Source organism: Mytilus galloprovincialis, chromosome 3 (genome assembly GCF_965363235.1).
Source record: "Mytilus galloprovincialis chromosome 3, xbMytGall1.hap1.1, whole genome shotgun sequence".
NCBI lineage: Eukaryota > Metazoa > Mollusca > Bivalvia > Mytilida > Mytilidae > Mytilus > Mytilus galloprovincialis.
The window spans coordinates 40,500,445-40,522,100 of NC_134840.1; the positions used below are offsets into that span (position 1 = coordinate 40,500,445).

The 21,656-nt window shown below is 32.6% G+C and overlaps 1 protein-coding gene across 4 annotated transcripts in view; it reads left to right on the plus strand.

The window, feature by feature from the left end:
• Window positions 1-21,656, plus strand: part of LOC143067931 (1-phosphatidylinositol 4,5-bisphosphate phosphodiesterase beta-4-like) — a 108,232-nt gene that overhangs the window by 19,632 nt on the left and 66,944 nt on the right. For all 4 annotated transcript variants that reach the window (XM_076241557.1, XM_076241559.1, XM_076241560.1 and 1 more), the window contains 3 exons: window positions 2,814-2,879; window positions 7,869-8,006; window positions 19,314-19,393. In XM_076241557.1, coding sequence (XP_076097672.1) covers window positions 2,814-2,879; window positions 7,869-8,006; window positions 19,314-19,393 — 284 coding nt within the window. The remainder of the gene's footprint in view (window positions 1-2,813; window positions 2,880-7,868; window positions 8,007-19,313; window positions 19,394-21,656) is intronic.

Consider the following 21,656-nt stretch of genomic DNA (forward strand, 5'->3'; position numbering starts at 1 on the left):
CTTCATACTTTGTATATAGATGCCTCATGTTACGAAGTTTCCCTCAGTCACATGTCCAATGTCCTTGACCTCATTTTCATGGTTCAGTGACCACTTGAAAAAAAAGTTCAGAATTTTTGTAATGTTGAATTCTCTCTTATTATAAGTAATAGGATAACTATATTTGGTATGTGCGTACCTTGCAAGGTCCTCATGCCCGTCAGACAGTTTTCACTTGACCTCGACCTCATTTTATGGATCAGTGAACAAGGTTAAGTTTTGGTGGTCAAGTCCATATCTCAGATACTATAAGCAATAGGGCTAGTATATTTGGTGTATGGAAGGACTGGAAGGTGTACATGTCCAACTGGCAGGTGTCATCTGACCTTGACCTCATTTTCATGGTTCAGTGGTCATAGTTAAGTTTTTGTGTTTTGGTCTGTGTTTCTCATACTTTATGCAATAGGTCTACTATATTTGTTGTATGGAATGATTGTAAGGTGTACATGTCTAGCGGGCAGATGTCATCTGACCTTGACCTCATTTTCATGGTTCAGTGGTCAAAGTTAAGTTTTTAAGTTTTGGTCTTTTTATCTAATATTATATGCCAAAGGTCAACTATATTTGGTGTATGGAAATATATTATGATCTATATGTCAGTCCCGCAGGTTTTATTTGACCATGACCTCAATTGCACGGTTCATTGCACAGTGTTAAGTTTTTGTGTTTTGGTCTATTTTTCTTAAACTATAAGTAGTAGGTCAACTATATTTGTTGTATGGAAGCTTTGTTAGCTGTACATATCTGCCTGGCATGGTTCATCTGACCTTGACCTCATTTTTATTGTTCATTGGTCTTTGTTTAGCTATCTTGGTTAATGTTAAGTTTATGTGACAGTTGTAATAAAGCTTTATACTTAGGACTATCAACATAATATCAATGATTAGTAAAGAAGGCGAGACATTTCAGTGTGTGCACCCTTGTGTAAAAAAGGGGGGAGGTTTTTTTTACATGTCGCGCTGTATCTCAAAAAAGATTTATGATTATTGCTTAAAACTTTACACACTTCTATGTTATATTAATCTAAAGATCTGTATACTTTTTGGTGATGATTCAAAATTTCATTTTTGAGTTATTGAGTACTTTGTAAAAAAGGGGGAGGGAGTTTTTACATGTCGTGCCGTATCTCAAAAATGATTTATGATTATTGCTTAAAACTTTACACACTTCTTTGTTATATTAATCTAAAGATCTGTATACTTTTTGGTGATGACTCAAAATTTTATTTTTGAGTTATTGAGTATTTGGTAAAAAATGGGATGGTTTTTTTTACATGGCGCGCCGTATCTCAAAAACAATATATGATTATTGCTTGAAACTTTACACACTTCTTTGTTATATTAATCTAAAGATCAGTATACTTTTTGGTCTGATTCAAAATTTTATTTTAGTGATATTTAGTTTTTTGTAAAAAAAACACAGGGTGAGGTGAGGGGGTTTCACATGTCCTGCTGTGTCTCAAAAACAATAAATGGTTATTGCTTAAAATTTTCTCAGAAACTATTTATGATTATTGCATAAAACTTCCACACAAGACATCGGGTGTATCATGCGCTCATGGCGCAGCTGTTTATTTATGGTTCTGGTGATATAGAGCTTGACAATTGGTTTGGACTTGGGACAAGAGATAAGAACATGCCAAAAAGTCTTAAAGAAGGAAAGTTCATATATAGCTTGACATATGTTATCGACTTGAGACAGAGATATAGAGCTTCCATTAAAGTATTGAAAAAGACAGGTGACAATATAGAGCTTGACATTTTGTTAAGACTATGGACAAAGATATATAGAGTTTGACAGTATGGTGTGGAATTGGGACAGAGTTATAGAGCTTGACATATGGTTTGGACTTGGGACAGAGATATAGAGCTTGGCATATGGTTTGGACTTTGGACAGAGATATAAAGCTTGACATATGGTTTGGACTTTGGACAGAGATATATAGCTTGACATATGGTTTGGACTTTGGACAGAGATATATAGCTTGACATATGGTTTGGACTTTGAACAGAGATATTAAGCTTGACATATGGTTTGGACTAAGAACAGAGATATAAAGCTAGACAACAAGTCATAAATTAGGACAGGTTATATGCAGTGTAACAGTTTGTTTTCTTATCTTTGGTCGGATCTGATGTCATTTTGATATATTCCCCACTTCCATTCTCAATTTTATTAGCTTGTTTTGGGACAAGTAATATAGAGCTTAGCATATGGTTTCATCATGAGACAGAGATAAAGAGCTTGCCATAAAGTTTTTAATTTGGACAGGTGATAAACAGCTTGTCATATTGTTTTGAGTTGGGGCAATAGAAAAGAGCTCAACATACAGTCTTAAATTTGGACAAGACTTGATGCAGTTTTCACTAAAAAGCAAAAATTTTGTGCATTTTCATAGTTTAAAAGTATCTGGTCATGACATTATAAAGATATTAATCATTACCATTGCCTTCTATTGTTATGCCCCACCTACGATAGTAGAGGGGCATTATGTTTTCTGGTCTGTGCGTCCGTTCGTCTGTCCATTCGTCCGTCTGTCCCGCTCCAGGTTAAAGTTTTTGGTCAAGGTAGTTTTTGATGAAGTTGAAGTCCAATCGACTTCAAACTTAGTACACATGTTCCCTATGATATGATCTTTCTAATTTTAATGCCAAATTAAAGTTTTTACCCCAATTTCTCGGTCCACTGAACATGGAAAATGATAGTGCGAGTGGGGCATTCGTGTACTGAGGACACATTCTTGTTTTTAATTTTACAAAAATCTTGTTTTGCAGGAAGGACAAGTTCGTGAAATTTCCCAGGTGAATGATATCAGGTTAGGACTGGCGCCTAAGATAAATGTAAGTACTGAATCACAGCTTAGTAACTTGTTGGTCAATGACTATTTATACATCAACATTTGTTGTCGTTTCTGATTGGATGGCAATAAAAATGTCATGTGATCAGTCTATTTGTTTTCAAAATTGAAAAAAAAAAATAGATTCTTGTTTTAATGATACTAGAACACACCCGTGATATCGCGGGTCCGTGACTGAATTAAAGTATATAACTATGCGTAAGCCGTATTTCAGTATTGGTATTGTCATCTGATAAAGTCATGCCTTTTATAAGATACACAGTTTTCTCTGCTTTCAAAATCTTTCTGTTTGAACCCGTCGACCTGGAACTTATCAATTATTGGTAATATTAGTTATTTGGAAAACAAAAGGTCCTGGAGTGGAGTATTTTTTAATCAGCAGCATTGTAAATAAAGTTGAATTCTTTTATTCAATGTTTTACGTCATGCCCACTAACAAATGGAAAGCTGTACCTATACACCTTATATTAAAGTCCAGATTTTTAGTATTCGTATTGTTATCTTAGAAAGTCTTACTGATTAAAATACTACAATAGGGAACAATTTGACAATGATTGAATTTAGTAGTGTCAACCTTGTGATTATGACCCGTGTATAAAGCAAAATCCTAAATACAATGGTGGTGCGCCTATCAGATGCGGAACGTACAGATAAGGTTATAGGTAACAGGCGAATATACTATTGGTATGGGTATTCGATTCGACCCGGAACTTGTCAATTATTGGCAATATCAATTATTTGGAAAACAAAAGGGTCTGGAGTGGTGTAATTTTTAATCTACACCATTGTCCTATATTAGTTATATATAAAGTTGAATTCTTTGATTTGTCGTTTTTTCCTGATGACGGCTGACAAATTGGACCTCGTTATTTTAGTATTATAGATTTACAAATGAGGAGATCTTCCACAATATTAAAAAAAATTATACTTGCTCTGTTGGAGGGCGTACAATAGTCATTTAAGCTTTCAGACAATAACTGTTCATCACATGTTTGTTTCTGAATTTTAAGTACATATATGTATCTAAAATCATGTCCTCATTGTACTATTTTGAGATACTAAATTTGCTATTAATTTTAATATGGAAATAAAAGAAAGGAAATAAAGTTACATAATTAATAATTGAAAGATATTAGCTATGAAGTTATCAGCTTTGGGTACTTACTGTTTCTGTATTTAGGAAAGAGAATTCTATATTTGGAATTTCATGATCTATATTCTATATTTAAATTTTATTTAAGAAAATATTATTAAACTTATCACGCAGAAAGATTATTTGCCATATTTAGTGTCGCATTACCACAGAAGAATTAATTGACTTTACATTATAGGTGTACAATCATTAGTTTGTATTAGCATCAGGAGATTTGAAATATTAAGTTAATCGTCAAATCCAGTTTTCAATTTGAAATCTTTCTTTTTCAATATCATATTTGAATATAAACTATTAACTAATACTTCATTACTGTATAATCCAGGAAGAGAAAATATTTAACACCCTAAATTACATGCGGTTGAAATTGTTGTGTTTTCTTGAGGTATGGAATACAAATTTACAATTTCTTTGTTTTATTGACAAAGAGTTTCATTAATTAGCTTGATGGAACATGAATCAATACCTTATAGATTTGATATAGATATTCAGAACATTTATGGGTTTATAGAGTCATATCTTATGTAAACAAGGTAATTACTTGTGGGTTATCTTAAATAACTGGAATACTAGATGCTTGTACTGAATATTCACTATAATGATGAAGTCAGCTGGGAATACTTTGATTTTTTAGTTTGAGAAATATGATAATTTATTCCATTTACGGTAGATGCTAAGCATCTGCTAACCAGTTGTCTTACAAATGATTTTTGTCATGCCACCAACATGAGTCACAGTAGGGGAAACATTGGAAGTACTTTAGAGGCAGCATTTACATTATGCAAAAAAGTCAATATATTATCCCTCTAGGGTTATAGAAAATTGTAAAGAGGTTATTGTCATCTGAATTTGGGTGGTAGTTGTTTTCAATTTTTTTTTCTTTAAATTTCTCAAATGCTGAATTTTTGAAAAGTAAAAAGAAGAAATCTTTAATTGCACAATATTGCGCAATAGATTTGTAAGATCTTGACATTTGTTTTGTGTCAGAAACTCGTATCATGTAAAAAATTTGATCGCAATCCAAATTCAGAGCTGTATCAAGCTTGAATGTTGTGTCGATTCTTGCCCAACTGTTCAGGGTTAGACTTCTGCAGTCATATAAAGCTGCGCCCTGCAGAGCACCTGGTTTAAGTTGTCAAGTTAAGGTCAGTTTCTCTGAGTCTGATGGGTCAATTATAGTTGAGGTATTGTTTGTTGCTGTTACATGTATTAGTATGTAAATTCAATATGATTTTGGATGGCCTGCAATGAACATCAAAAGTGAGGTATAGCAATGGTATCAGGCAGCAGAGGCAACAGTGTCAGCATTTGCTCACTTTGACCTCCGTTTTTAGGGTTCAATGTTCATTCTGCCTTAAGCTTTCATGATACGGTCTATTATTTTAATGGCTCTTGGCCGATGCTAAGTTTTTAAAGTTAGGTCTGGTTCTCCAAAACTATAAGTATTAATAGGTCAACTATATTGAGCTGGGTCTTGGTGGACGAGTGGTCTAAGTTGTTAATTTACTCTATATAATGCTTGTCAACACAGAAATCTTGAGTTTAAACCCACAATTGGCAGGTGTGTACAATTCTATCTTAATTGACAGGAATAATAGTTTTCCTGCAGAAGGCCCCCTTGTTATCTCTGGGTACTCTGGCTGCCACCAACAATAAAATCTGGCTTTATGAAATAGACGGTAGTGCTGAAAGTGTGTTAAAAATCCCCCCAAAAAAACAAATAATCTGTCAATCAATGAATCAGTAAATAAGGGGAGACATTTGAACTTGTGCACTTTTATTTAGTTTCCAGTAGCCCTTTCTAGCTGCATTTGTATCTGTAACTCCCTCTTACCTTATGAGTGGGTTTCAGAAGATCTGCAGAACCTGTTTGTTTTTGGGCACTCTCCATTGAATGTTTTGATTAAAATGAAAAAATGTATGTGCCCAATTCACAATATTTTGTAAGTTGATATTTGTAATGCTTTTACATAAGCATCAGCATACATCATTTTGTTTCGGACATTAATCCTTACCCCCTGAGAAATGTTGTTCAACAAAACCAAGATTTACATTTTATTGAAGTCTAAGAAAACTATATTCTTGTGGCAATGACCTACACTTACAATTTATTGGTCTAGTAGAATGAAGGACTAATTGTATGATCAATGACATATTTTAGTATAGTGTCTGTAGACAATAGTGCTTGGTGTATATTATTGATCAAGACTTCATCAGACGTTACATTTGATATTTAGTTCATATAGAAATTCTTTTATGTAGAATTGATAAAACATGAAATTCCTATAATCAATTTACAAATATAGTCAAAGTTTTAAGTTTTATTTTTTATTTCCTGAAAAACAACAGATTTTTGTGGCATACAGCTACTGTACTAGTTTAAAACAGTTGAAATACAGCTTGTTCATCGCTATTGGCATGTTATGTGATGTTTTTATAATGAAATAATCAAATCACTTCATTGTGTTTGTTAATGAAATAAGTTAATTAACTTTGTTAATTAAATTTTGCTAACATTGACATAAAGGTCAGTCAATATATATTACAATGCTGGTTTGTTTAATTACTTGTTTCGGTTGCATTGGAAAGTGACAAAATTTGTAAGTTAAACAGAAATTAAAGTATAACCAGGTAAATCTGGTCTAATTTAAGGATCTGGTCTAATCTGGAATAAACAGATTAACTGTAAACCAATTTATTGAAGTGGATACAGTACTTTTTTTTCTAGTTTAACCTTTCTATCTGTATCAAGCATGAATTGTTTTACGCTAGTCATATTTGGGTCCTTCATAGCTTGCTGTTTGGTGTGAGCCAAGGGTCAGTGTTGAAGTCCATACTTTCACCTATAATGGTTTACTTTTACAAATTGTGACTTGGATGGAGAGTTGACTCATTTGGCACTAATACAACATCTTCTTATATCTACTTAACAATATGTAATATCCAGCTTTAACAAAACATAGAATTTGGTTCAATCCAAATGGGTTTTTCGTTTGTACATTATGTTTTCTTCTTTTATAAATTGGTTTTAATAATTGTAATTTTATTAATGGTAAATTATAAGTCATATTGATTTGAATTTTGATATTAACAAGTTTTTCTGTCTATAATGTACACATTATATAGCCATATAAAGTATGTCATAAATATCAAGATTTATCATATATTTCTGTAATTTTCTCAAAATTCTACAGATTTATTAATAAAAGAAGAAGTGTCTTCTCATGATATCTTATTTCCATTGATTTTGTACCATTTATTAAAAGTTACTTCACTTTTACTCCAAACTTTATATGAAGAATGTGCTGTTTAAGTAATATTCAGCGAGAGCAGCATTCTCTCTTTAAACCTGACATAGAAAAAGTGTCCTCCATTTTAAATGACTGCAAAGATATGACAATCACATTATGGTTTGACTTTGTCATTGTATTGGTCCTAAGGCATTTACTTTCAAGACAATAACATCAGTCTAAGTATATGGATCTCCATGAAATTGTACCACAGAGTTTCATACCACAAAATTGTAGGTTTGGGATTGATTTTGAGGGTAATTGTCCCTACTGTTAGACCACAAGCATTCTATGTTTAAAACCTATGTTCAAATATTTAACCGCAATACAAATTCAGAGCTGTCTTTATCATGCTTTACAATTGTGTACAAACTTGCCCTAACTGCTTAGGGTTTGACCTCTGTTGTGGAATCTAGCTGAACTCCCATAGCATTTTATTTTATAATTGAATATTCAACTCAATTAATGTTACTTTGTTTTCTTATGTTAATAAATGAAGCAATGACGGCAGATTAAAAATATTTTTCAGGATCCTAAGACTTATGCTGAAATCGAAGTAAAAGGGAACGGTTCATTGGAATGGCGAACTGTTACAATATGCAGTGGTCTAGACTTAGTGAACATAACCTATACACCTTTAATAGCTGCTGATGTCGACACGTCAAGGGTAAGATTTATATATATACAGTGTAGTCGCACAATCTGAAACCTGAGTGTTCCAACATCCTGCTTTAACTGACACATTTTTCTGTTCAAAATATGCCTCTCCGTGCAAAAAAAAAACTGAGAATTTGGACATCCTACTTAATTCAACATTTTTTCTGGTCTCCCAGTGTTGGATAAACAGGTTACACTGTATGCACTTTTCATTATCTTGTATCAAGTTTTTATTTCTTCTTTTAACATAAGATATTACATCCAAACTTGAATAATTGCAACATGAAGCCCTGTTTTTGAAAAGCTTACCTCTATTATGATTGGCTGAAATGCCGTGTTTTAACATGGAGCAAGTTCTATTCTTCTTGCTTTAACACAGCCTCTTAACTTTTTTGACACAAGAAGGTTTCCATGAAATTGAAAACTTACAAAAAAAGTAGCTTGTCAGAATGAAATAAGATACTGGCATTTTGCACATCCCAGAAGTTACCAGATTTCTGATATAGCAGCCAAGACTAGTTCTTCAGTATAATGGTCAAAATATGATCTTGAAGCTTATTTTGAGTGCAAGTCACCAAGGCTGGTGACAGAGCTACAAAAGATATAATGATAAACAACTAGTTTGGGCATTAAAAAATGTATTTTTTTCACTAGTTGCTGCCATGTACAGTGTCTTGATTCAAGTTCCCTGTTTTGAATATATATATGTCTTACTTTTTAGTAATAAAAAGACATTAGCAATATATGATAACCAATATTTTTAAAAGAATCAAATTATCCATCCTTTTTTAATTAAAAGTTTTTTAGTTGAAATGTTCTAATTTTCGTCGAGCCTGCAACTTTTGTTGCAGAAAGCTCTAAATAGGGATAGTGATGCGGCATCTGTGGCGGCAGCGGCGGCAGTGGTGGCAGCGACGGCAGTGGTGGCAGCGGCGGCGGTGTTAGCAAACTTCTTAAAAGCTTTTTATTTAAGAAGGTGGAAGACCTGGATGCTTCATACTTTGTATATGGTTGCCTCATGTTACGAAGTTTCTGACAGTCACATGTCCAATGTCCTTGACCTCATTTTCATTTCTTCAGTAACTACTTGAAAAAAAAGTTAATATTTTTTGTAATGTTAAATTCTCTCTTATTAGAAGTAATATGATAACTATATTTGGTATATATGTGCATACCTTACAAGGTCCTCATGCCCATCAGACAGTTTTCACTTGACCTCTACCTCATTTCATGGATCAGTGAACAAGGTTAAGTTTTTGTGGTCAAGTCCTTATCTCAGATACTTTAAGCAATAGGTCTAGTATATTCGGTGTATGGAAGGACTGTAAGGTGTACATGTCCAACTGGCAGGTGTCATCTGACCTTGACCTCATTTTCTGAAATTTCATGGTTCAGGGATTATAGTTAAGTTTTTGTGTTTTGGTCTGTTTTCTTATACTGTATGCAACAGGTCTACTATATTTGGTGTATGGAATGATTGAAAGGTGTACATGACTAACTGGTAGGTGTCATCTGACCTTGACCTCATTTTCATGGTTCAGTAGTCAAAGTTAAGTTTTTGAGTTTTGGTCTTTTTTCTTTTACTAATTGCAACAGGTCAACTATATTTGGTGTATGGAAATATTTATGATCTATTTGTCTGTCACGCAGGTTAAATTGACCTTGACCTCATTTTCACTTTTCATTGCTCAGTGTAAAGTTTTGGTGTTTTGGTCTGGTTTTCTTAAAGGGATAATTCGCGATTTTTCACTTTTCATCTTATTATGTTCATAATACCATAAAAAACATATTCACCAAGTTTTATTTTGATATGAAAAGTAATTAAGAAGAAAATTGGGAATTTTTAATTTTATTTCTTCAAACTTACTGACTTATGTGACGTAGTTTAAGTCTTTTTGCATGCCGGGAGTGAAATTAATATCATTTAAGTCTTGTTCGTTAACCATCTAATAACGCTATTTAAAGCGCATCGACGACTTTTGGTGTAGCTATTAACCAACGAAAAGTAAGTGATAGCTATGCAACTTTTAAAATTAGAGTGTAGGATTTATGTGTGGATTTTTTTATACAAATTTTAGTAATTAAAGTAAATAATTCAATAGAACATTTTTATGATTTTTTTTCTACAAATACTTTAAACAAACATATGAAACTGACATGATCGATAGTGTTTTAAAAAATACATGTTTGTATTCTGAACTTTTTGCTTCATTCCAGCAAACATTTTCACTTGCTTGTACTGTGGAAATAAAATGTGTATTAATTTGTGACACTTAGTGAATGTTGAATGCGTAGTTAAACTCAAGGTAATTAAAAGATTAGCATTATGTAATTCTAATCTTTTGATTTTCATTCAGTGACATCTAGGCGTCACAGTTCACCATTTCAGGTGTGAACAACATTTCGTATGAATAATATGGTTCATTCTGGCTATTCCTACATTATGAATTTTATAGGTAAAATAGTAAAATTTTGTGTAAGAATAGCCAGAATTTTTATTTAAACAATGGGATTATGTAGGAAAATGTTGTAACAACACTAGACTAATAAATCAAGGTAAATCCAGGTAAATCTTGTGGAAAATAAAGAAAAAGAATAGTTTATATTACAATATTTTATTTAATAATTTCATAGCACATATTGTATAAATAATATTAACAAAACAAAATGAATTCATTGTCATCCCCTCTCTTAAGGATTTATTTACTATAATATGGAGCGGAACTGCTACCTTTTCTGGACACATCTTTATCGATGTACAGGACATGAAAAGCAACATGCATCTCCATACTCGACTGGAGTAAGCTCACAATTTTGTAACCTTGTTTCAGTGTTTGCAGTCTGTAATCTATTGCCTTGTATTTTCTTTTTCTTGGAACACGTTTCCAAACGGCTATGTACTGGATAAGTTTTAGAACATTGAAGGCTTCTTCTTGTCTCAACAACTTGGTCATGCATGCTGAAGATAATTTTGTGAGGTGTCTCTACTAACTTCTTTAGTTTACTATGTCAGCCTTCTAGATGGTTTGTTGTTCTATGATCTTCTGTTGCGTAGTTGGTTGTTTTCTACCCAGGAGTAGGTTTCAAAGTCTGTAAAAATAAGGGTTAGGGTTGGTGTGCTAATATCTGCATTATCGATATCCCCCAGTGCGTTAAATCAAACATCTTCAACTGTATTGGGTGGTAAAAATGGTAGGACTGCAGCTCTTCGAACAAGTTGGTGAATGTCGCCCTTTTCACTGTATTCAGTCTTTAAACCATGCTTCTGTGCAATTTGCCGGATACACTGAGTGTAGTGGGAAAAGGACCCTTTAATATTGATTCTTGAAAAGATTGAGGCGGCTGTGAAAAAGCTATTTTGTAGTCGAGGAACATCACAGCTATTTGTAATTGAATGTTGAAGGAAATTTTAAACCAGTTTAAAGTTAATAGCTTGGCTTAATCTATTAGGCCAATTTGTATTAATAATAATTATGTACTGTTAGCGTTACTTTTGATAATATATTCATTGTAAAAAATCATATTTTATTAAAAAAAAAAATGAATTAATAAGTTCTATAGGCTGGAATTCAAGGTGTGGGTTACTTTTAAGTTTTCTTTTAAATACGTTTTTCCAGAAATAAAATTCTTTTACTAATTTTTTATTTCTAGAAATTCTACAGTAATTGAAAAAAAAAAACACTTAATTTTAATATTTGATGCATGTTTGCAAACAAACAAATTCCATTTTTTACATATAAAAATACTTTCAAATTTAAATTTACCTTTGATCCATTAGACATTAATGACTAAAACAACAAATCTTGCAATAACAACATCTATTGTTATGCCACTAATCCCCCATGTAGGAATAGCCAGAATAGTAAAATACAAAATGTAGGAATAGCCAGAAGACACCAATAATATACGGGAGTCAGTTATAGTTTTAGACACAGAAATGTAAGAAAAAGAATTAAAATTAATTTACGGGAGTAATAAGGTCGCACAATAACTGGATAGCTGTTGTATATTTTGCATAAGCTCACTTTTAAATGAATTATGACTTCTTATTACTTAGGAATTAATGTTCTCATCAAAATACTTTAAATCTCACAACGCATGAATACTTCACTATTTGAAAAAAAAGATGTTTTAAAAAATTGACAGGAAATTTAAGGATCTTCTTGGAATGGAATCGAAAAATTACGAATAGATATTCTTTTCAAGTGTGAAAAACGTCAACCAAATTTATTCATAATCGGGAACGTCCTTATTAAAATAGTCTTCGTCTCACAACGTATTATTCTTTAGCTATTTGACCAACGATGTTTAAAAACAAAAGACAACGAATTTAATGTCATCTTTCCCTATTTTTAAATGTAATTATAAGTCTGTTCAACTGGCAAGAATACCCCTAAAGCAGACAAGCAGTTTATTCTTTAAATTGCTGTCATTGAATATCAAGAAAGAAAATAAATCCCGAAATTGATTCGAAACTTTAATACTCAATAGTTTTCCTAGAAAATATTCACATCCCTTGGGGATTATTAGTGTACGTCCAGTTGCATATATATTACATGAATGTCGGAACAATTGTGATGATGACGAATTTCTTCCTTTATTCGAGAACAATCTAATTGATATATAAATCTGTGATTTTACTATGTTCATAACTTCGATGAACCAAAGCAAGTTATATATCGACCTGTATTTAAATCAGATTGGTTCTCTTCTTCTTCTTCTTTTGGTATACAATAGTCTATCGAATTCGATGATTACATACTGTTGGCATACGTGGACTAGTCTGTTTACAAAATTTTACCCCAATTTACACAAAATGTATGTTTCTTTCTTATGTTCAATGTATATATCTTAAATTGCGTTATAGTTCCGTAACTTTCTAGCCAGGCATATAAACGAATCGTCGAAAAGTGCGTACATTTTTTAAAATCAATATTTCTGGTATGTTCCAATCTGTCCTTTACTTTTGACAACGAGTATATATTACATTTTCCCAAATTAACCCTTGGAAAAAATATGTAAATAGATTTTTATTTCTTCAAATCTTTTTTTTTTTTTGGTATTATTTGTATTTTTATAAATAATATTCTTTACACCAGAAATGTTATTTATAAACAAGCGTATGAGTTAAGTAATGACTAGTATATTATATCACTTTTGGACACGCAAGACAGAGATGTATATTTTACACCTGATAGTTCAAAATGGAAAGTTATAAGTTATCGGCCGTGTACACTGATCAATACCTACAGAAGTGAAACGATGCATGAACTTGCAAGCCCGACAGGAAATCGCTTGAATACCTGGACGTGTCACCTCACACCCCTCACAATACCTTTGGGAGTTATACCTTTAGCCATGCTGGTGATCAGATGAGGGAAGATCAGAATTTATTTGAATAAAGTTTATTACTTTAAAGAATTATGAACAAATTAGATTTTCGAAAACAATTTTCACGGAACACTTATTTATGATTTCTTTGACTTTTTCACTAATTCCAATATTAACAGTTTAAAAATAACAGACCATTGTAATTTGAAAAAAATAAGAATATTTTCCGTATCAAGTTAGTTAGTCGGATAAAACAACCGTACGATTGACAAGATATCGACACGCAATTACGACTACATCGGTTACTGTAGTTTTGTTCCTTTGTGGTTTATAGACATATCGTTGTTATTAATCGGGAAAGAAGACAAAATGGCCGAACGCAGAGAATTGATACTCTAAATTTAAAATCGATGGTGATCACTTATCTAGCGGAATAAAACTTTAATATCTATGAATTTAAGCATTTTTATACAGAATGAACATAATATCAATTTTTGATTTTTTTGCGAAGTTTCCCTTTTAACTATAAGCAATAGGTCAACTATAGTTGTTGTTTGGAAGAATTGTTAGCTGTACATGCCTGCCTGGCATGGTTCATCTGACCTTGACTTCATTTTTATGGTTCATTGGTCAGTGTTTAGTTCTTGGTAAATTAAGTTGATGTGACAGTTGTAATAAAGATTTATATTTAGGACTATCAATATAATATCAATGATTAGTAAAGAAGGCGGGCTATTTCAGCATGTGCACTCTTTTTACAAAAGGCTCCACTGTTATGTTGTTCTCTTTTTGCAGGTATTTTCTGCAACAAAAAAAGAATCAATAATTCACATCATATTTTGTAGTTGATATTTTATGCTTTTGGCTGTCATTATAATTAGTTTTTTAGTATAAATAAGAGATTGTGCAAGAAAATTTTGTTTTGTCATTGCACACAAACGTCTTTTCTTGTTAGGTGTTTTGATACGAAAAGATTTGATATACAAATTCTTTTCAAACAATAAACAGAGCAGACTCCATTGGGAACTGAGTTATTGATCATGTAAATAAAAGGTTTGGACATTGAATTGGAAAATGTTTTCTTCAGAGGAGTAATTAAGAAGAATATAATAAAAAAACATGTTTTTATAGTACAGTCACAATATTACTAAATCTTATTATACCCCACGCAACAAAGTTGCGGAGGGTATAATGTTTTTGACCCGTCCGTCCGTCAGTCCTGTTTCTTGTCATCACAACTCCTCTCAAACCACACAACAGAATTTCACGAAACCTTTTCAGATAATAAGGACATACTATGTAGTTGTGCATATCGACGGGAAATTGCGATTCAATTTTTATTCTAGGAGTTACGCCCCTTTGAACTTATTTACTTTAATGTACTACTGCAACAGTTTGTCATCGCAACTCCTCTCAAACCACACAACAGAATTTCACGAAACCTTTTCAGATAATAAGGACATACTATGTAGTTGGGCATATCGACGGGAAATTGCGATTCAATTTTTTTTCTAGGAGTTACGCCCCTTTGAACTTATTTACTTTAATGTATTACTGCAACAGTTTGTCATCGCAACTCCTCTCAAACCACACAACAGAATTTCACGAAACCTTTTCAGATAATAAGGACATACTATGTAGTTGTGCATATCGATGGGAAATTGTGATTCAATTTTTTTTTCTAGGAGTTACGCCCCTTTGAACTTATTTACTTTAATGTACTACTGCAACAGTTTGTCATCGCAACTCCTCTCAAACCACACAACAGAATTTCATGAAACTTTGTAGATAATAAGGACATACTATGTAGATGTGCATATCAACAGGAAATTACGGTTCAATTTTTTTTCTAGGAGTTATGCCCCTTTGAACTTATTTGCTTCAATGTACTTCTGCAACAGTTTGTCATCTCAACTCCTCTGAAAACACACAACAGAATTTCATGAAATTTTGTAGATAATAAGGACATACTATGTATATTTTTTTCTTATACTTATTTAATTTCTCCAATGACAATGTGGGGACGTGGGGTATGTGAGCGTGCTCACTAAGGTTCTTTAATTTGATTAAGTTTTCATGTAGAAAGAATAGAATCATTCCTTGGAGAGGTTATGCACTTTCTGTAGAGCTTATAGAGTCTTACAATCCAACTGGATTTGTGTTTCTACAATAAATCCTTGCATACACTGTTTCAAGGAAAAAATTTTTTGATGTCAAAGGTTATCTCTATTCCTTTTTTAGCTCACCTGGCCGAAAGGCCAAGTGAGCTTTTCTCATCACTTGGCGTCCGGCGTCCGGCGTCGTCCGTCGTCCTCGTCCGTCGTTGTCGTCCGTCGTCGTCGTCCGTCGTCGTCGTCCTGCGTTAACTTTTACAAAAATCTTCTCCTCTGAAACTACTGGGCCAAATTTAACCAAACTTGGCCACAATCATCATTGGGGTATCTAGTTTAAAAAATGTGTCCGGTGACCCGGCCAACTAACCAAGATGGCCGCCATGGCTAAAAATAGAACATAGGGGTAAACTGCAGTTTTTGGCGTATAACTCAAAAACCAAAGCATTTAGAGCACATCTGACAGGGTAATATTGTTCATCAGGTCAAGATCTATCTGCCCTGAAATTTTCAGATGAATCGGACATTTGGTTGATGGGTTGCTGCCCCTGAAATGGTAATTTTAAGGAAATTTTGCTGTTTTTGGTTATTATCTTGAATATTATTATAGATAGAGATAAACTGTAAACAGCAATAGTGTTCAGCAAAGTAAGATCTACAAATAAGTCAACATGACCAAAATGGTCAGTTGACCCCCTAAGGAGTTATTGCCCTTTATAGTCAATTTTTAACCATTTTTCGTAAATCTTAGTAATCTTTTAGAAAAATCTTCTCCTCTGAAACTACTGGGCCAAATTTAACCAAACTTGGCCATAATCATCATTGGGGTATCTAGTTAAAAAAATGTGTCCAATGCCCCGCCCAACCAACCAAGATGGCCTCCATGGCTAAAAATAGAACAGGGGTAAAATGCAGTTTTTGGCTTATAACTCAAAAACCAAAGCATTTAAAGCAAATCTGACATGGAGGTAAAATTGTTCATCAGGTCAACATCTATCTGCCCTGAAATTTTCAGATGAATCGGACATTTGGTTGTTGGGTTGCTGCCCCTGAAATGGTAATTTTAAGGAAATTTTGCTGTTTTTGGTTATTATCTTGAATATTATTATAGATAGAGATAAACTGTAAACAGCAATAGTGTTCAGCAAAGTAAGATCTACAAATAAGTCAACATGACCAAAATGGTCAGTTGACCCCCTAAGGAGTTATTGCCCTTTATAGTCAATTTTTAACCATTTTTCGTAAATCTTAGTAATCTTTTAGAAAAATCTTCTCCTCTGAAACTACTGGGCCAAATTTAACCAAACTTAGCCATAATCATCATTGGGGTATCTAGTTAAAAAAATGTGTCCAATGCCCCACCCAACCAACCAAGATGGCCTCCATGGCTAAAAATAGAACAGGGGTAAAATGCAGTTTTTGGCTTATAACTCAAAAACCAAAGCATTTAAAGCAAATCTGACATGGAGGTAAAATTGTTCATCAGGTCAACATCTATCTGCCCTGAAATTTTCAGATGAATCGGACATTCAGTTGTTGGGTTGCTGCCCCTGAAATGGTAATTTTAAGGAAATTTTGCTGTTTTTGGTTATTATCTTGAATATTATTATAGATAGAGATAGGCTGTAAACAGCAATAATGTTCAGCAAAGTAAGATCTACAAATAAGTCAACATGACCAAAATGGTCAGTTCACCACTTTAGGAGTTATTGCCCTTTATAGTCAATTTTTAACCATTTTTCGTAAATCTTAGTAATCTTTTAGAAAAATCTTCTCCTCTGAAACTACTGGGCCAAATTTAACCAAACTTAGCCATAATCATCATTGAGATATCTAGTTAAAAAACTGTGTCCTGTAACTCGGCCAACAAACCAAGATGGCCGCCATGGCTAAAAATAGAACATGGGGGTAAAATGCAGTTTTTGGCTTATAACTCAAAAACCAAAGCATTAAGAGCAAATCTGACAGGATGTAAAATTGTTGATCAGGTCAACATCTATCTGCCCTGAAATTTTCAGATGAATCGGACATTTGGTTGTTGGGTTGCTGCCCCTGAAATGGTAATTTTAAGGAAATTTTGCTGTTTTTGGTTATTATCTTGAATATTATTATAGATAGAGATAAACTGTAAACAGCAATAGTGTTCAGCAAAGTAAGATCTACAAATAAGTCAACATGACCAAAATGGTCAGTTGACCCCCTAAGGAGTTATTGCCCTTTATAGTCAATTTTTAACCATTTTTCTTAAATCTTAGTAATCTTTTAGAAAAATATTCTCCTCTGAAACTACTGGGCCAAATTTAACCAAACTTGGCCATAATCATCATTGGGGTATCTAGTTAAAAAAATGTGTCCGATGCCCCACCCAACCAACCAAGATGGCCTCCATGGCTAAAAATAGAACAGGGGTAAAATGCAGTTTTTGGCTTATAACTCAAAAACCAAAGCATTTAAAGCAAATCTGACATGGAGGTAAAATTGTTCATCAGGTCAACATCTATCTGCCCTGAAATTTTCAGATGAATTGGACATTCAGTTGTTGGGTTGCTGCCCCTGAAATGGTAATTTTAAGGAAATTTTGCTGTTTTTGGTTATTATCTTGAATATTATTATAGATAGAGATAAACTGTAAACAGCAATAATGTTCAGCAAAGTAAGATCTACAAATAAGTCAACATGACCAAAATGGTCAGTTGACCACTTTAGGAGTTATTGCCCTTTATAGTCAATTTTTAACCATTTTTCGTAAATCTTAGTAATCTTTTAGAAAAATCTTCTCCTCTGAAACTACTGGGCCAAATTTAACCAAACTTAGCCATAATCATCATTGAGATATCTAGTTAAAAAACTGTGTCCTGTAACTCGGCCAACAAACCAAGATGGCCGCCATGGCTAAAAATAGAACATGGGGGTAAAATGCAGTTTTTGGCTTATAACTCAAAAACCAAAGCATTAAGAGCAAATCTGACAGGATGTAAAATTGTTGATCAGGTCTTGATCTGTCTGCCCTGGAATTTTCAGATAAATCGGATAATCGGTTGTTAGGTTGCTGCCCCTGAATTGGTAATTTTAAGGAAATTTTGCTGTTTTTTTGTTATTATCTTGAATATTATTATAGATAGAGATAAACTGTAAACAGCAATAATGTACAGCAAAGTAAGAACTAAAAATAAATCAGTATGACCAAAATAGTCAATTGACCCCCTAAAGAGTTATTGCCCTTCATAGTCAATTTTTAATAATTTTCTTAAAATTTGAAGATTTTCAATAACATTTCCCACAGAAAGTACTGTTATAGATACAGATAATTGTAAGCAGCAAGAATGTTTAGTAAAGTAAGATCTACAAACACATCACCATCACCAAAACACAATTTTGTCATGAATCCATCTGGGTCCATTGTTTAATATTCACATAGACCAAGGTGAGCGACACAGGCTCTTTAGAGCCTCTAGTTTTGAAAGACCTTGACCTCAGGGTTCATCTGACCTTGATTTTGTTTTCAGGGGGTCAACATTTAGAATTCCATTGTAGGTTAGTTTCTAAGATACAATAAGCAATAGGTTCAAAACTATGGGTGGTATAAAAAATGATTGTAAAGTGTACATGCTGTATGGCAGAGTTCCTCTGACTTTGACCTCATTTACATGGATCATGTTTAGTTGATACAAGATCGTCATGAATTGATAAAAAAGTATGACATGCAAGGATTTTACTAAACATTTTGATTATAGCAATTAAAATAAGTGTTATATATATGCATGACATGTTGTAAAATTTAGTTCCAGTGCCAAGTTCTATGCTATCATTATCATAGTTCCTTGAAAAAGTTGTATACATATATTGAAGTAACAATGATATTTTGTTACGTACAGGAATGGTTTGAAGGGCTGAGACAACTAACACCTAATACCAAGGCCAACAACATATGTCCTATGACATCACTGAAAAAACAGTATGTATCATTATATTTCAGTTAAACCTTATGGTATTTTATAGTTTATTTTAACAAAGAACTTGGTAGTTATACTGGAAATACATACTAGTAGCATATCAGTGATTGATTTGTTAACTTTTATGAAAACAAATAAGTTAGAAAAATTAAAAAAAATGATGAACTTACTATAGACCATTAGGCAATTTTGAGAAGCATCAGTGGATAACATAATTTTATTTCTGTCAGATTGATTTGTGAAATTATTGATATGTTGACCTTATTTTTTAGCTCGGATACTCTTACATGGTTGAAGAATACTTTCATTCATAAACAGACAATCTAAATAAAAAAAAATGACTATAACCATTTAAAAAATGTCTGAAGCATATTTCAAAATTTTAAGTGTAATCTAGTTATAGCCCTATTTATATTTAATGTGTGATGATTTTATGCCTCCCCTACAATAGTAGAGGGGCATAATGTATTCTGGTCTGTGTGTGCGTTTGCCCATTTGTCTGTCCGTCCATTCGTTCTTTCGTCTGTTCTTCTGTCCTGCTTCAGGTTCAAGTTTTTGATGAAGTTGAAGTCCAATCAATTTGAAACTTAGTACTTATGTTCCTTATGATATGATCTTTCTCATTTAAATGGCAAATTAGATTTTTTCCCCAATTTTATGGTCCACTGAACATAGAATATGATAGTGTGAGTGGGGCATCTGTGTATTATGGACACATTCTTGTTGATCATATCTTAAGATTTCTCACTTTTTGCTGATGACAGCATGAATATATCAATGATAACAAATAGGTTCCCATTGAACCCTGTGAGAAATCACATTTTCATCTTCTTCTCAGGTACATAGTTATGTTATTTATTCTGCATTGAAAAAAGCATGAACACGCATTCTTCTTTTTTAAATTCAGATATTGAAATTGGGTGATTTGCTTTTTACATAATAAATGGATTTACTTAGTCGTTAACACCTAATACTTAGTTAAGTCCAATAACTTGTTTGTTGAGACTTGTTTATTAGCATTTTAAAAGGGCATGATGTACATAAATGTCCCATCTTCTGATATTAATCCAGAAAAATATATTGGCAAAATGTTGCTTGTATAATGTTAAAATGTGATAAATTTACAGTGAAAATGAGATTGTTAATCAATATCTATTTCTTTGAGGATGTTTCAGTGTAGTGGTAGATTGCGCTTGACATTTTCTGTTCAAAAGACTTTGTGCATATAACTTAAAGCATTTAAGGTTCATTTCCACTTGCAATGATGCCTAAGTGAACATTTGTCAAAAAACCTTTTTAGTCTAATGTAAAATGATGTTTCTCAACCTTAATATATGAAACTTTTTAAATCATCCTGAAAAATTTAACAGTATTTCTCGAGTCATGCAGAATGAAAAGAGTGCTGTCTGAATATTAAATAAAACTGTTTTGTTCAGTATATATTTAAAATATATTCTGTGTTTTAATAACATCCCTGCTAAAATATATATATTCTGATATTACAATATTTTAATAGGGTTATCCTGGTACACATCTTTGATGTATTTCTCCATAACATACCTTAGAATTTTTGATATTTTGTCCTTTTATGAAGTTAGGGGAAAGGTTATGTGTTTTCATTACATATATTTAACACTTTATCATTGCCCATTGTTTCAAAATTATTTATTATATTTGGAAAATATATAGTATTAAGCTTTTTGCTGTTTAAAGCTAAATTTAAATTGAAGAATGTCTTTGTCCCTGATGAAGGAAAAATGTTAAGAATATAGTTGTAAGTTTTTTAGCCAACCAAGATGACTGCTATTAAAATCAGCAGATTTTTATTATAAGAAAAATCTATAAATAAGGGGAAAAAATGAAAATGAAAATTGATTTTTTTTGTACCATATGGTTAAACATAAATGTTGCTGATGTTTCCTGTAAAATGTCTTTACTGACCTACAGCTTCATTAAATATCAGGGAAATACTTTGCCAGAGGAAACAAAAACTTGATAAAATTACCCTTTGGTGTAAAACTTCCAATGATATCTAATGTTTACACTGACCAAACAGCATGACTTATAAATGCCAGACACTGGCATGAAATTACTCTACAGTCACTTAGACCATTGGAGAATAAGTGTAATGTCAAAATGTTAAGATTAAGTGACACAATTACACACATTGTGAATTGACACACAAACAATTGATACTAAGTGCAATGACACAATAAAACAAATTATAGAGATTAAGTGTAATAACACAGACTATAGACTTAAGTG